Source organism: Diabrotica virgifera, chromosome 3, assembly GCF_917563875.1.
Source record: "Diabrotica virgifera virgifera chromosome 3, PGI_DIABVI_V3a".
NCBI classification, from domain to species: domain Eukaryota; kingdom Metazoa; phylum Arthropoda; class Insecta; order Coleoptera; family Chrysomelidae; genus Diabrotica; species Diabrotica virgifera.
In genome coordinates this window covers 125,126,440-125,144,568 of record NC_065445.1, presented here as the reverse complement: position 1 = coordinate 125,144,568, position 18,129 = coordinate 125,126,440, and the positions used below count along the sequence as shown (strand labels likewise).

General features: G+C 33.7%; 1 protein-coding gene across 2 annotated transcripts in view; it reads left to right on the top strand.

The window, feature by feature from the left end:
• Nucleotides 1-18,129, top strand: part of LOC114334835 (uncharacterized) — a 322,752-nt gene that overhangs the window by 270,042 nt on the left and 34,581 nt on the right. The window contains exon 6 of one of the 2 annotated variants that reach the window (XM_028284940.2): nucleotides 1,614-1,649. The exons of the other annotated variant lie outside the window; for it this stretch is intronic. Coding sequence (XP_028140741.2) covers nucleotides 1,614-1,649 — 36 coding nt within the window. The remainder of the gene's footprint in view (nucleotides 1-1,613; nucleotides 1,650-18,129) is intronic. 2 annotated transcript variants of the gene reach the window in all.

Below are 18,129 nucleotides of genomic sequence, written 5' to 3'. Positions count from 1 at the left end.
GAGTCAGTAGCTCATTCAATGATCGTTTTTAGGCGTGCATAAATTTGTTATGAGGTAATTTTGAACACCTTATGTAATTAAATTTTAAAAATATTTTATTAAAAGTAGCTTCTAATGTTTTCATGCGTAATTTTTTGCAAAATGTATTACTGATAAAATATTTTTCTATGGATGCTATACAATGTGCAACTTCTCTCACTACTTACATACATTCAAAACGAATAATTTCTTAGGCAGTGAGAAAAGTCGGCCATTGCAGTGAGAAATATTTTTTCTCACGGGTTCACCGCAGTTTAAATACATATGATCGCCATTTCCATGGTAACATGCACAATACAAACACCATTATTTTTGTCAAACAAAATGTGTTGTCAAAACTTATCAAAAATTACCTTTTATAAGACTGTTCAACTGTGAATTATATTGTTAAATAAATAAAGTATATAAATATTAAGAATATTAAATACCTATGTGTATATATGTATTTTATTTCAATTTAGGCATTTAATATACCTAAAACCACCTAAATTATTTAATTTGAAGTTTTAACTCTTGACAAAAACGCCTCCATAGAAAAAGTACAGTGTACAACACGAGAGAAAATGACATATTTCTCTCTCACTTGATTTGCGGCACTCGCCTCGTGCCTCGGCTCGTGCCTGCGCTCGTGAGAAATATGTCTTTTTTCTCTCTTGTTGTACAATATGCTATTTTCGTTCTTTATTTGTTACATTGTTACATTTACATACAAAATTAGTGTTTAATTGTCTTCACAAAATGTTGTATTTTGCGTTTGCGTGTTTTTTTTTGTAAAATTTATTACTAATAAATTATTTTTATATCTTTATTTGCTACATTGTTACATTTATTACCGGACTGATAATATCAGTAATCGTCAATTGTCAATTCAGTCATGGCTTACTTAAAATTTAAATAAATTTAGACACCTAAAATAATTTGCTCTGAAAAATGAAAATATCTCGAAAACTAATAAATTTGGACATAGGGAATGTTATGTAAATATTAAAGTACGGTAATGTTACTTTTCAATAATGATATAAATACAGGGTGTTCCATTTAACATTACTGAGAAAATAATGTACTTGCCTTTTGACCCTGTATTTGATGTAACGAAAATTAGCAATGTCAATAATTCTTGAAAATTTTGACAATAAATAAAAAAATATGGCATTAATAAACCATTGCTGTTGTGCTTATTTTTATTTATACAGGGAGTTGAACTTGTAGTGTGAAACCTTCGTATCTGTTTGGTGTACAGATAGCGAATGATCGATAACGAAGCGAAGGGTCAAAAATCGAGGTCCTGGGCCTCGATTTTTGACCCTTCGCTTTGTTATCGAAAGTATTCGTTTCGTATCTCTTTAGTATATGAAGCGAATACGTTCGATAACGAAGCGAAGGGTCAAAAATCGAGGCCCTGACGCGTTGCCGACGTTAAACGCGTTGACCAACAAAATTTCTATACATTTGTAATATTCTTATTTTCTCAATCCTTTATAGCCACAGTATGTTATATTATATTTTATTATTTACACTTGTATAGATTTATGTAGGTATAAATGTATTTTAATTGTATTTTCCTTTTTCTTTAGCTACTTCCAATGGAAGTTTTCCAAATTTAAACAAAGGTAAATTAATATATGGTTTTTGCCATAAACTGGTTGAAGTGTGCTAATGACGACTGGTTGAAGTGTGTTAAAATTTGTTGTTTTTTTTTGTGTTAACGACTTCTAGAAATGTTTTTCTGACGTTTAAAATCTTATACATTCACAGATATGATCAAATACAGTAATGTACCGTTTAGGTATCCTGGTATCTACAGTAGGAGAAATGAAAGAATACCCATGAACGAACATATAAAACACGCTGTATTTTCCTGTCACCGTGTCATACAAAAAATTGGCCAGCGCAAGTACATGTAATAGTTATTATTACATGTAATTGCGTTGGGCAATTTTCTTTGTGACACGGTGACAGGAAAATACAGCGTGTTTTATATGTTCGTTCATGGGTATTCTTTCATTTTTCCGACTGTAATAATATTGGTTATGTCATTATGTTATAAAACTGATGACCTAAAACATTTTAGTTTGTATTTAACATTTTACAAAATCTACAGCTGGTATTATATTAATAAACAACTCCTATATGCAATAACCCTTTTAATAAACCAAACTAAAATATTCATAGGAAAAGATAAACTGATTATTTTTCTTCTTGAACACGTAAAACCAACGCTGACACATTGCAAGGCGCCTCTAATTTGGGGGGGTGGGCGGCGCCATAATAAACTTTGTAGATGTTTTTTTGCTGGCTGGTGATATACTACATACTAAAATAAAAAATTAATTAAAAAACTTTAACACTGAAGTGGTAAAGTATTTAATTAAAAATTAAATTAAAAATCAAAATGGATTTCAATAATTGTTCAGAACAAACGTTTTTGAACTTATCAGTTCATCTTCAGTAAGGTTTGACGTACTTGGCTAATAACCGCAAAACCAAACAGTGTTTGAATTTATGTTGAAGACGACATACTTATAGTCGAAGCAATAAAGCACTGAACCTCCGAAAAAAAAAACGACAAGACGGATCTTAATAATTCTTTTTGCATTCGATTCGTGAATGCGCCAGGAAACTTTGTGACCCCGAGCGATGATATAATATTAAAAAACAGTATACAAAAACGCTGGACGGAAGGGCCGCCCGAGAACTTTATCGTACCGATCTATTATTGTTATCGTACTAGATACTGGCATTCTATAAAAATAAAAAAGTTACTCGTTATTTTGATATTTTAGAAACACCTTGTATACTTGAAAATATTTTATGGTTCTACGCATCATTAATTCCCGCATTTGAGAAAATGTTCGGGGACACACTATAGATTATTGCATAAATCAATAGAATATTAGTCATACTTTCATTTCAAATAAGTCCATTTTTCTGAGAAATTAATAGTTTACAATATTTGCATTTTACTGCATGGATTGTAATGAAATTTTGGGAGTAGCCCAAAGCCCAATCTCCTAATTCAAAGTCTATCCTATATACTATGGCGCTTTTATTATGGGGGCGGTTCTCACCACTTCTCGGGGATAGAACATTTTCATTTTCGAATTGCATGGAGCAAAAGGAAGAATTTTAAGAAAATTTAAAAATGCGCTCTAGAATTTGATCTTATTTTTTTCACCCGTCCAACTTTTTGAAAGTAGAAATAACACTATATTAGGAGGTATTGCAAAAGAAAAACAATGCATTTAAATTCTGGTGAATGAGGGGTTAAATGTATGTACTTCTCATTTTTCCTTAAAGTACATTAGTCATATATTTTTTTGCACCATATCTCGCTTAGTCTGAATGTAACCGACATTTAACGGTGCTCGTTTTAAAGGCCTTTTCAAACACTACAAAAGCATGAGCACTTTGAGCATGCACCAAAAAACAAACTCTTTTTACCTACCATATCTCTTATTGTATTATAAATAGAAAATTTACGAAGGAACGAATCTCTTTGTTATTTATAATTAAAAAAAATTTGTATATAGTGTTTTTAGTTTGATGCATAGTTTTTAAGGTATTCACAAAAAACCGTCCGAAAACGTGTCATTTTTAAATGAAAATGGCCAATTTTCAACTACGCATAACTCAAAAAGTATTGAGTTCTCAAAAAAAAGTATACATCAGTTTTTGCTTAAAAATAGGTTCTCTAGCCAATTCCATGCTTATTTTGACCAATAAATTTTCCATCCCCTTGAAGGGGTGGGAATTGCCCCAAGATAAAAGCGCCATAGTATATAGGGTAGATTTTGTTTCTTGAGCTATTCCCTACTTACTGTGAAAATATCAAGTACATCGATGTAGTAGGATGGAATTCGGAGCCAAATACCCTCATTGACTGCCCTATAATAATGCTCTGCTATGATCGCGTGAGAGGGGACACACAAGATTATAGCAAAATTTCAATTTTCTGTAACTTTTCGAGTTTTTGAGTTGCAGCAACGAGTTTTATGTCATTGGAAAAATAATTTTACATTCTTTCAAAATATGTAAAAATATACAGGGCGTATGTAAAAAATTAAGATTTTTTTTTCATTTCCGGTTAAACCGGAAGCCATATTGTGGGTAAAATTTATTGTGCTAATAGATAACAAAGTACTATATATTTCTGTCAAATTTCAAATTTTAGTTTCTATTACAGAGGTAGTTACGGGCACTCGAATATTTTTTTATAAAAAATTCATAACTCCCCTCCTATGAGGAGTTAAGAAATATGACCAATGTTATTCAAATTACTGATAGGATATCAAAAATATATCAAAAAATAAACAAATTCCTTGCAGTCATTTTTGAGAAAATTTAGTTCAAATTTATGTCAAATTTTGACCCCTTAAATATAGGCAACCCATAACTTTTTCTGAAAAACGATAATATTCTTGTTATAGCCCCATCTTTAGGTTATATAAATGTTTTTTCAAATTAAATTTATCTTAAACAAGTTTTTAGATTGGTAGTGAAATGTATCGGGTGGGCGGTCGGCCATGCTGGCCGCCATTTTGGATTTGGAAATGTCAAATTCCGTATTTCTATTTACCTATCGATGAGCTAACTTTAAATTAAATTTCATTCGTTTCGGTCAAAATTTGCAAAAATAGGCCCCAAATAACCCCCCTATTTCGGCCCCCCTTTGAGAGATTTTTTTCAAAAGCTTAGTTTCTCGACCAAATTCTCTTAAACTTACTCATACCGAATTTCATGGAAATCGGTCCAGTAGTTTTTGCTGGGCGTTGGCGACATACGTACGTACATACGTACATACTTCCGACATGTTTTTTTTATTTTCTTTTTAGACTCAGGGGGACTCAAAACGTCGAAAAAAAGTGAAATCTGAAAAAAAACTTTTTGCACGATCCTATAACTTTATCTATTATACTCATACTGCGTACCTATGTAGTACGATAAAGTAAAAATGCAATCTTAACAGATTGAGTGCCACCATGGTAACACAAAAATAGGGTTTCACAGGCCGAAGTTGTCAAAATGAAGAAAACAAATATAAAACATGGTCTTAGTATGCCAGTTTAAGAAAAACCTGTAAAAACATGATTTGATTGTTATATGGCGTCATTTTTAGTATGTATCCGCACTGGATACACGCGGCCACATGTATCCGGCCACACGTTTTTATGTATCTAGAAACAGTTTCATTTCGTTCATTTTATCGAAAAATAATATCTTTTAATTTGTTTTTTAACCCCCAAATGTTTTATTATATATATATATATATATATATATATATATATATATATATATATATATATATATATATATATATATATATATATATATATATATATATATATATATATATATATTGTTAAGATATGTAAAATTTGAATTAATATGGTTTCGATCTTAATATTTTAGAAAAGTTAAAACATATAATAAAAATATACCAAAATTCATTTCGAAGAAATGAAAGTCAATTATCTTTGGATGGCCGTAGGTAAACAAAATTTAAATAGGGATTAAGTATTTTCTTTGTACAGTTAGTATGATAAGAAAGTGGTTATGTGTTTGGACAATGAGACCGGGTTTCCCAAATGGACTTTTGCGGCGAGGGAATAATTGTATTTAGAAATTTAAATGAATGTAATCTTTGTTTAGATATTAAGAAAGGAAAAAAAAACCGATTGGCATGTAATTAGTTTTAGGAAATTTCTAATGGTAGGGAAAATTGGTGTTTGTTATCTGAAAGGTAGATGGGGATAAAATTGAGGAACTCGGATTGGTGAAGAAGGAAAAAGGAGGGGCTAGGTATGAAGAATGGGAGTTTAGCGAAATGTTAGAGGGTGGAAGAAGAGTCAGTTGTTAAATGATCGTTAAGTCGACTAGTGGTGATCTCTAAGAGTCTCCTGAAGTAGTAAGGCAGATAAGTGAATAGTTGTGAGTTTGTTGAAATAAGTGTCCTGACGGAAGCTCATCACGTAAAGCATTGTAAGTTATATTGTTCTACTTATATTCCAAGAGTCACCGTTGCATGCCGGAACGAGAAATAGATTCAGTTTATCGAGAGGAGAAAAGGCTAGCATTGTTTTTTGAAAGATACGTGCATCTGTAGGGGGTCATTAATGACAATAGGCTTGCAATAATTTGTTGCGAGATTGCTGACTACATAGGGGGGCTGCTAAGAGTAAATTGTAGGCCACCAGAGACAAGAATTTGGACAACTCATCATCCGAGAGACAGTTTTATTTTTTTTGTAGAATTATTCATAACGCAAATTTCAATAAGTACTTTAGATAGTGGTAGGGTTATTTCAATAATCAGAATAGGAGATATTATTTTTAGAGGATATTTTGAGGGTGAATTTATTTCAATAGATGCTTTTGTACCATATATGTGTTTTATTCCGTTAATCTTTGACCTTATTTATCATATGTAAAGCAAAGGAGATATTGAAGCACGAGAATATAAAACCCTGAGATTAAAGCATTAAATAGTGTGATTAAATCATAAGTGCATCATTAAAATTAAATTTAATTAATTAGTTAATTATCTAATCAATTGCTTTGAGCACACCGATCTTTGAATATCACATTAACTGGAGCCCAGAACGTGGTGGCTTAAAAATATCGCAGCTTTGCATTTGATGGTAGGGAAAGAGATAAGGAATAACTACAGGTGATCCAGAGATAATTTGACAATTTTTCCAGGTGTAAAAATAATTTTGATTTATGGATTGATCGTAGGTATTTGATATTTACTGCCATTGAATTATTTGATTTTTTTTTACCAATCGTACATTTGATATTTATTTTGAAATTTACTGATTGCATATTTGATATTTGTGGAGAAAATTTATTAAATTTGGGGAGAAATATTTGTCGTGTTCTGCAACTTATAGAGTGTTGTAAAATTTCACATTTGGCGGGGACAAAGAAAACAGTAACGAAAAGAAACAACATGTCGACCACAAGGAGGCAAAGCAAAATGCAAGAAAACAGAGAAGAGGAAAAAATTGTTGAAGAAGGATTGGATAATGAAGGAGATACAACGATTATGGAGAGAAAAGAACAGGAATTAACAGGAATAGAGAAACTATTGCAACTGATGCAACTCCAGTCACAACAAATGGATAGAAATCAACAGGAAACAAAAAGGACAATGCAAGAAAATCAACAGGAATCAAAACGAGCCATGGAAGAAACACAAAGAGAAATATCACAGAGAATAGAACAGAAATTGGAAGAGAATGATGGCAAATTGAAAAAGCGTTTGGAAAAATATGAAAATGAAATGAAAGCCTGTTTAGAAAAAGTTAGAGAAGAAACAGAAAGGAAACTGGAGATGCAACGAGAAGAAATAGAAACTAAAATGAAGGATATTAAGAATGTGCAGAAGATGGAATTAGAACAGTTAGAAAGCAAATTTGAAAATGCAATACAAGAAGACAGGCGAGAAATAGAAGAAAAATTTAAGCAAAACGAAAAACAAATTGCGGAACTCAAGAATCAACAGAATTGTGGAGAAAGAAGGGAAATGATTATCCATGGTACAAGCGACGCGAAAATACAATTTGGCGGGGATATTAGAAAAACACACCCAGTACCATTTGTTAAAAATTTGAGAACCAAATTGCAACATATTAGATATTTTGACGACTGCAAAGAAACAATTAGAAACCATCTGAAAGAAGGAGCAGCGTTATGGTATGAAAGTAAAGAAGATGAGTTTGAAAATTGGACAGATTTCGAAAATAAATTTCTCAACTATTTCTGGGGGAAAGTTAAACAGAGGGAAATCAACCAAGAGCTACAGAATGGAAGATATCACGAGAAAATGGGAATATCGGAGGAAAGATATGCTTTGCAGATATATAACAATTCCAAATATCTAGACTACAAATACTCTACCGAACAACTGGTAGAAATGATAAGCAGACATTTCGAAGAAACGCTGGAGGACCACGTGATTTTGAGAAACTATCAAGATATTGATAGTTTGTGCCAATTCCTTCAAGTAAGGGAAGCAAAACGAAGAGAAATGCGAAACAGAAGACAACATGAACAATATAATGGACCGGCAAGAAGGTATCAATCAAATTATGACCAGAGAAACCGACATGCCCAATCAACAAACGAAGATAGGCCGAGAGAATACCAAAATTACAATAGACAACAAAATTATGATAACAGGAATCACGCAAAAAATAGAACATATGAAAATCACAACAGAAACAGAGATGCACAAAATCTCCGACTAGGAATACGAACGAACAAAGGGACGGTAGAAACAATCAGAATTTCCAACGACAAAATAGAAGGGAGATGAATCATGTAACAATAGAAAACGAGGAAGAAGATATATGCAATGAATCCAGACAGGATTTTCAATAAAGCATCCACTGAACAAACATAAACAACTCTCCGGTATATTTTGTCATCCGAGAGAGTTTATACAGTTGGCGGGAAATGAAAGACAAAGTTCTAATTCCAATTTAATATTCTTAGATGCATTTATAAAACATAAAGCGATTAAAATTTTGATTGATTCTGGATCGGAGATATCGTTAATCAATAAGAAACTAGTAAAAGAATTAAATTTGGACAGATTTGTGTACAAAATTCCTAGGGTTGTTTTAGTGGGTGCAAACAACAAAAAATTGACGACAGTAAATGAAGGTTTGGGAGTGCGGATCAGAGTGGGAGACAAATACTATATTATGCAATGTGTGGTGATCGAAGATTTAAACCATGATATGATAGCGGGAATTGATGAATTGAGTGAAAAACACATCACCATAAATTTTTCGGAGAATAAACTGGAAATCAGAGCAGAACCAGACAACATAGAAGAAGAAACGGAAATAGAGAGGAAAATAATTGTTGAAAAGATAAATGAACAGGAAAAACATAAAGAAATCAATATGACTGTAGAGGAAAAACCGAAAGTACAAGAAAAAAATCAACCAGAAAAAAAAAAGAAGGAAGAAAAAGAAGAAGAGTTCAAAAAGAAAGAAGGAAAACACGGTGGATACAAGAGAAAGACAGGAAATCGAAGATACGGAAGAATTGTCGGCAATCGACGATAAAACAGAAAGGAAGCAGGAAGAAAAGGAAGTTCTCATAAGAGAAATGAAAGCAGTAGAAACATGGTGCTCGGGATACCAAATGGAAATTGAAGATAAAAAAAAACAGAAGAAGAAATAAAGGATGAGGACAGAGAAGAAATGGCTTTCAAAAATTTAAAAGGAGCTTTCTCCACAGCTGTAAGAGTACACCACCCAAGATATGATCAACCTTTCATTCTCCGGACCGATGCTTCCATAACAAAATTCGCAGGGGTGTTATCACAGATCCAAGACGATGTAGAGGTGCCAATCTGTTTTGTCTCCCGTGTAACCAAAACATATGAGAGAAAGTACAGCGTTACTGAATTAGAGTTCGCCAGTGTGTTATTTTGTGTAAATAAATTACGGTTTTACCTACTAGGGGCAAAATTCACCGTTGAAACAGACCATGCAGCTTTGGTACATATAATGAAAAATAGGCTGGTAAATAATAGAATTCATAGGGGCATTCTTTTACTTCAAGAGTATGATTTTGAATTTAAATATATCAAAGGAACTGACAATATCTTGGCTGATGCGTTGACGAGAGATGAACAATTCCGCAAAGAGGACCACAAAACTCTCCACGTTGGCATGAACATAATGAGAGAAGAAGCAGGCTTATTTTCTTTGGCTCAGATCAGGGAAAATCAGGAACAACTGGATGAAAGAGAAAAGCAAAGGGCCGAACAAGAAGATAACTTATATTTTAAGAGGGTCAATGGTAAAGAACTATATGTAATCACGGAACAGATGGCAAAAGAAGTTTTAGCAAAATTACACTGTGACAACGGACACATTGGAAGCAGGAAGATGTGGCTTATGTTCAGGGAGAACTACATTTGTCGACAGGACTATACAATAGCCAAAGAGATGACTCGAAATTGCGAGACATGCCAAAAGTGTAAAAGTAAGAATTTCAAAAACGAAAACATCACAAAAAACGTCATAGCTCGGAAGAAACTGGATATTGTCGCCATTGATATGTTGAGCGATTTAATAACAACAACACAGAGGAATAAACACATATTAGTTATGGTGGATGTTTTCTCAAAGTATTTAAAACTGTACCCATGTAGAACCACGAAAGGAGCTGAAATACTTCGGAAGATAGACGATTTTATCGAAACAGTGGGAAGACCAGACAATATTTTGTTGGACAATGCGACATACTTTAGGAATGACCGTTTTAAAGGGGAATTAAGAGAGAGAGGCATAAATACAAAATTTGTAAGCATCCGACATCCACAGAGCAACCCATCAGAGCGTTTTATACAAGAAGTCACAAAATTTCTAAGAATTGCTGCGGAAGAACATCATCGACATTGGGACAGAAAAGTGTTTGAAATAGAGACGTATTTGAACTGTGCACCAAATACGGTTACCAAGGAGACGCCTTTATATGTAATGAAAGGAACAATGCCTACGAGACCGTGGGAAGACACCGCCCCCAGACAATACGAAGAAGTGATCGAGGTGGTTCAACGAAGATTGAGACGAAGTGGAGAGAAATATCTCCAAAGGCAAGAGAGGACCCGAAGAAGAAGGCCGGTTACATTCCAGAAAGGGGATAAAGTTTTAGTGAGGGCACTGAGGGTGTCCAATTTACAAAATGGTATTTGTGCTAAATTGATGCCGGTATTTGAAGGTCCATATAGGGTCAATACGGAAAATGGGGTAAATAGTTATGAATTAGCGCATATAGAGACAGGCAAGATACGGGGTATTTTTAACATTCACGACATTTATAAGTATCATGAGTAGAGTTTGGTAACATAATGGAATAATTTGATCCTAAAAAAAAACTTGTGTCATTTAAATAAATAACAGAATTTTTTCGGCAAATCAAATGGCGGGGAGTTGTTAAGATATGTAAAATTTGAATTAATATGGTTTCGATCTTAATATTTTAGAAAAGTTAAAACATATAATAAAAATATACCAAAATTCATTTCGAAGAAATGAAAGTCAATTATCTTTGGATGGCCGTAGGTAAACAAAATTTAAATAGGGATTAAGTATTTTCTTTGTACAGTTAGTATGATAAGAAAGTGGTTATGTGTTTGGACAATGAGACCGGGTTTCCCAAATGGACTTTTGCGGCGAGGGAATAATTGTATTTAGAAATTTAAATGAATGTAATCTTTGTTTAGATATTAAGAAAGGAAAAAAAAACCGATTGGCATGTAATTAGTTTTAGGAAATTTCTAATGGTAGGGAAAATTGGTGTTTGTTATCTGAAAGGTAGATGGGGATAAAATTGAGGAACTCGGATTGGTGAAGAAGGAAAAAGGAGGGGCTAGGTATGAAGAATGGGAGTTTAGCGAAATGTTAGAGGGTGGAAGAAGAGTCAGTTGTTAAATGATCGTTAAGTCGACTAGTGGTGATCTCTAAGAGTCTCCTGAAGTAGTAAGGCAGATAAGTGAATAGTTGTGAGTTTGTTGAAATAAGTGTCCTGACGGAAGCTCATCACGTAAAGCATTGTAAGTTATATTGTTCTACTTATATTCCAAGAGTCACCGTTGCATGCCGGAACGAGAAATAGATTCAGTTTATCGAGAGGAGAAAAGGCTAGCATTGTTTTTTGAAAGATACGTACATCTGTAGGGGGTCATTAATGACAATAGGCTTGCAATAATTTGTTGCGAGATTGCTGACTACATAGGGGGGCTGCTAAGAGTAAATTGTAGGCGACCAGAGACAAGAATTTGGACAACTCATCATCCGAGAGACAGTTTTATTTTTTTTGTAGAATTATTCATAACGCAATTTTCAATAAGTACTTTAGATAGTGGTAGGGTTATTTCAATAATCAGAATAGGAGATATTATTTTTAGAGGATATTTTGAGGGTGAATTTATTTCAATAGATGCTTTTGTACCATATATGTGTTTTATTCCGTTAATCTTTGACCTTATTTATCATATGTAAAGCAAAGGAGATATTGAAGCACGAGAATATAAAACCCTGAGATTAGAGCATTAAATAGTGTGATTAAATCATAAGTGCATCATTAAAATTAAATTTAATTAATTAGTTAATTATCTAATCAATTGCTTTGAGCACACCGATCTTTGAATATCACATTAATATATATATATATATATATATATATATATATATATATATATATATATATATATATATATATATATATTAATGTGATATTCAAAGATCGGTGTGCTCAAAGCACTTGATTAGATAATTAACTAATTAATTAAATTTAATTTTAATGATGCACTTATGATTTAATCACACTATTTAATGCTCTAATCTCAGGGTTTTATATTCTCGTGCTTCAATATCTCCTTTGCTTTACGTATGATAAATAAGGTCAAAGATCAACGGAATAAAACACATATATGGTACAAAAGCATCTATTGAAATAAATTCACCCTCAAAATATCCTCTAAAAATAATATCTCCTATTCTGATTATTGAAATAACCCTACCACTATCTAAAGTACTTATTGAAATTTGCGTTATGAATAATTCTACAAAAAAAATAAAACTGTCTCTCGGATGATGAGTTGTCCAAATTCTTTTCTCTGGTCGCCTACAATTTACTCTTAGCAGCCCCCTATGTAGTCAGCAATCTCGCAACAAATTATTGCAAGCCTATTGTCATTAATGACCCCCTACAGATGCACGTATCTTTCAAAAAACAATGCTAGCCTTTTCTCCTCTCGATAAACTGAATCTATTTCTCGTTCCGGCATGCAACGGTGACTCTTGGAATATAAGTAGAACAATATAACTTACAATGCTTTACGTGATGAGCTTCCGTCAGGACACTTATTTCAACAAACTCACAACTATTCACTTATCTGCCTTACTACTTCAGGAGACTCTTAGAGATCACCACTAGTCGACTTAACGATCATTTAACAACTGACTCTTCTTCCACCCTCTAACATTTCGCTAAACTCCCATTCTTCATACCTAGCCCCTCCTTTTTCCTTCTTCACCAATCCGAGTTCCTCAATTTTATCCCCATCTACCTTTCAGATAACAAACACCAATTTTCCCTACCATTAGAAATTTCCTAAAACTAATTACATGCCAATCGGTTTTTTTTTCCTTTCTTAATATCTAAACAAAGATTACATTCATTTAAATTTCTAAATACAATTGTTCCCTCGCCGCAAAAGTCCATTTGGGAAACCCGGTCTCATTGTCCAAACACATAACCACTTTCTTATCATACTAACTGTACAAAGAAAATACTTAATCCCTATTTAAATTTTGTTTACCTACGGCCATCCAAAGATAATTGACTTTCATTTCTTCGAAATGAATTTTGGTATATTTTTATTATATGTTTTAACTTTTCTAAAATATTAAGATCGAAACCATATTAATTCAAATTTTACATATCTTAACAACTCCCCGCCATTTGATTTGCCGAAAAATTCTGTTATTTATTTAAATGACACAAGTTTTTTTTTTAGGATCAAATTATTCCATTATGTTACCAAACTCTACTCATGATACTTATAAATGTCGTGAATGTTAAAAATACCCCGTATCTTGCCTGTCTCTATATGCGCTAATTCATAACTATTTACCCCATTTTCCGTATTGACCCTATATGGACCTTCAAATACCGGCATCAATTTAGCACAAATACCATTTTGTAAATTGGACACCCTCAGTGCCCTCACTAAAACTTTATCCCCTTTCTGGAATGTAACCGGCCTTCTTCTTCGGGTCCTCTCTTGCCTTTGGAGATATTTCTCTCCACTTCGTCTCAATCTTCGTTGAACCACCTCGATCACTTCTTCGTATTGTCTGGGGGCGGTGTCTTCCCACGGTCTCGTAGGCATTGTTCCTTTCATTACATATAAAGGCGTCTCCTTGGTAACCGTATTTGGTGCACAGTTCAAATACGTCTCTATTTCAAACACTTTTCTGTCCCAATGTCGATGATGTTCTTCCGCAGCAATTCTTAGAAATTTTGTGACTTCTTGTATAAAACGCTCTGATGGGTTGCTCTGTGGATGTCGGATGCTTACAAATTTTGTATTTATGCCTCTCTCTCTTAATTCCCCTTTAAAACGGTCATTCCTAAAGTATGTCGCATTGTCCAACAAAATATTGTCTGGTCTTCCCACTGTTTCGATAAAATCGTCTATCTTCCGAAGTATTTCAGCTCCTTTCGTGGTTCTACATGGGTACAGTTTTAAATACTTTGAGAAAACATCCACCATAACTAATATGTGTTTATTCCTCTGTGTTGTTGTTATTAAATCGCTCAACATATCAATGGCGACAATATCCAGTTTCTTCCGAGCTATGACGTTTTTTGTGATGTTTTCGTTTTTGAAATTCTTACTTTTACACTTTTGGCATGTCTCGCAATTTCGAGTCATCTCTTTGGCTATTGTATAGTCCTGTCGACAAATGTAGTTCTCCCTGAACATAAGCCACACCTTCCTGCTTCCAATGTGTCCGTTGTCACAGTGTAATTTTGCTAAAACTTCTTTTGCCATCTGTTCCGTGATTACATATAGTTCTTTACCATTGACCCTCTTAAAATATAAGTTATCTTCTTGTTCGGCCCTTTGCTTTTCTCTTTCATCCAGTTGTTCCTGATTTTCCCTGATCTGAGCCAAAGAAAATAAGCCTGCTTCTTCTCTCATTATGTTCATGCCAACGTGGAGAGTTTTGTGGTCCTCTTTGCGGAATTGTTCATCTCTCGTCAACGCATCAGCCAAGATATTGTCAGTTCCTTTGATATATTTAAATTCAAAATCATACTCTTGAAGTAAAAGAATGCCCCTATGAATTCTATTATTTACCAGCCTATTTTTCATTATATGTACCAAAGCTGCATGGTCTGTTTCAACGGTGAATTTTGCCCCTAGTAGGTAAAACCGTAATTTATTTACACAAAATAACACACTGGCGAACTCTAATTCAGTAACGCTGTACTTTCTCTCATATGTTTTGGTTACACGGGAGACAAAACAGATTGGCACCTCTACATCGTCTTGGATCTGTGATAACACCCCTGCGAATTTTGTTATGGAAGCATCGGTCCGGAGAATGAAAGGTTGATCATATCTTGGGTGGTGTACTCTTACAGCTGTGGAGAAAGCTCCTTTTAAATTTTTGAAAGCCATTTCTTGTTCCGTTCCCCATTTCCACCTAACATTTTTCTTAAGTAATGCTATCAACGGTATTTCTTTTGTGCTGATGTCTGGTATTAGTTTTTTGAAATAGTTTACCATTCCCAAAAATCCCCGCAATGTTTTTAAATTGGTTGGCCTAGCGTAGTTATTTATAATTTCGATTCTATCTTCTGCAAGACTAATCCCTTTTGTGTCTAATTTGAATCCTAAATACAGTATTTCCTTTTGGAAAAACTGACACTTTTGAATATTTAATTTCAATCCCGCTTGATCCAGTTCTTCTAGCACAGTGTGAATATGTCGTAGATGGCTTGTTATATCCGGTGAGAAAATTAATAAATCATCTATGTAATGTACAACAAATTCTTCATGCCTATTTAAGATTGTGTTCAAAGCGCGAACCAAAGCAGCGCATGCACTCTGTAGGCCAAATGGTACCACCCTAAATCGGTATACCACTCCGTCGATCGAAAAAGCGGTATAATTTCGACATTTCTCTGCCAAAGGTATTAACCAAAAACTATGTTTCAAATCGATTTTGGAAAAAATGTGTGACCCTGTGATTCGTCCAAATATGGCTTCGATGTTCAAAGGCGCTTCGTATTGCGCGATTGTGTGTGAATTAATGTTTCTTGCATCTAAACATAATCGCAAATCACCACTCGATTTTTTAACGCATACTATCGGGTTGATATATGGAGAGTCACATCTTTCTATCACCTTGTCTTCGATCATTTTTTCAATTTCCTGTCCGACGCTTTGCCTGTATTTATACGGGATTGGATATGTCTTGGATTTAAAATTTTCTAAGTTTTTAACTTTAAAAGAATGTTCATAATTTTTAGCCACTCGGCTTTCTTCATTAATCAAATCTCCATAATTTTCTAGAATCTTCTCTACTTCCTTTTCCATGTTTTCTCCACATTTTAATTTTCTTTCATCCTCATTTTGTTCGCATGTGTTCACTGTCCATAATATTTCTTCATAAAATTCTGGATTCTCGTCCATTATTGCCATTTCTTCTCTGTCCTCATCCTTTATTTCTTCTTCTGTTTTTTTTTATCTTCAATTTCCATTTGGTATCCCGAGCACCATGTTTCTACTGCTTTCATTTCTCTTATGAGAACTTCCTTTTCTTCCTGCTTCCTTTCTGTTTTATCGTCGATTGCCGACAATTCTTCCGTATCTTCGATTTCCTGTCTTTCTCTTGTATCCACCGTGTTTTCCTTCTTTCTTTTTGAACTCTTCTTCTTTTTCTTCCTTCTTTTTTTTTTGGTTGATTTTTTTCTTGTACTTTCGGTTTTTCCTCTACAGTCATATTGATTTCTTTATGTTTTTCCTGTTCATTTATCTTTTCAACAATTATTTTCCTCTCTATTTCCGTTTCTTCTTCTATGTTGTCTGATTCTGCTCTGATTTCCAGTTTATTCTCCGAAAAATTTATGGTGATGTGTTTTTCACTCAATTCATCAATTCCCGCTATCATATCATGGTTTAAATCTTCGATCACCACACATTGCATAATATAGTATTTGTCTCCCACTCTGATATGCACTCCCAAACCTTCATTTACTGTCGTCAATTTTTTGTTGTTTGCACCCACTAAAACAACCCTAGGAATTTTGTACACAAATCTGTCCAAATTTAATTCTTTTACTAGTTTCTTATTGATTAACGATATCTCCGATCCAGAATCAATCAAAATTTTAATCGCTTTATGTTTTATAAATGCATCTAAGAATATTAAATTGGAATTAGAACTTTGTCTTTCATTTCCCGCCAACTGTATAAACTCTCTCGGATGACAAAATATACCGGAGAGTTGTTTATGTTTGTTCAGTGGATGCTTTATTGAAAATCCTGTCTGGATTCATTGCATATATCTTCTTCCTCGTTTTCTATTGTTACATGATTCATCTCCCTTCTATTTTGTCGTTGGAAATTCTGATTGTTTCTACCGTCCCTTTGTTCGTTCGTATTCCTAGTCGGAGGATTTTGTGCATCTCTGTTTCTGTTGTGATTTTCATATGTTCTATTTTTTGCGTGATTCCTGTTATCATAATTTTGTTGTCTATTGTAATTTTGGTATTCTCTCGGCCTATCTTCGTTTGTTGATTGGGCATGTCGGTTTCTCTGGTCATAATTTGATTGATACCTTCTTGCCGGTCCATTATATTGTTCATGTTGTCTTCTGTTTCGCATTTCTCTTCGTTTTGCTTCCCTTACTTGAAGGAATTGGCACAAACTATCAATATCTTGATAGTTTCTCAAAATCACGTGGTCCTCCAGCGTTTCTTCGAAATGTCTGCTTATCATTTCTACCAGTTGTTCGGTAGAGTATTTGTAGTCTAGATATTTGGAATTGTTATATATCTGCAAAGCATATCTTTCCTCCGATATTCCCATTTTCTCGTGATATCTTCCATTCTGTAGCTCTTGGTTGATTTCCCTCTGTTTAACTTTCCCCCAGAAATAGTTGAGAAATTTATTTTCGAAATCTGTCCAATTTTCAAACTCATCTTCTTTACTTTCATACCATAACGCTGCTCCTTCTTTCAGATGGTTTCTAATTGTTTCTTTGCAGTCGTCAAAATATCTAATATGTTGCAATTTGGTTCTCAAATTTTTAACAAATGGTACTGGGTGTGTTTTTCTAATATCCCGCCAAATTGTATTTTCGCGTCGCTTGTACCATGGATAATCATTTCCCTTCTTTCTCCACAATTCTGTTGATTCTTGAGTTCCGCAATTTGTTTTTCGTTTTGCTTAAATTTTTCTTCTATTTCTCGCCTGTCTTCTTGTATTGCATTTTCAAATTTGCTTTCTAACTGTTCTAATTCCATCTTCTGCACATTCTTAATA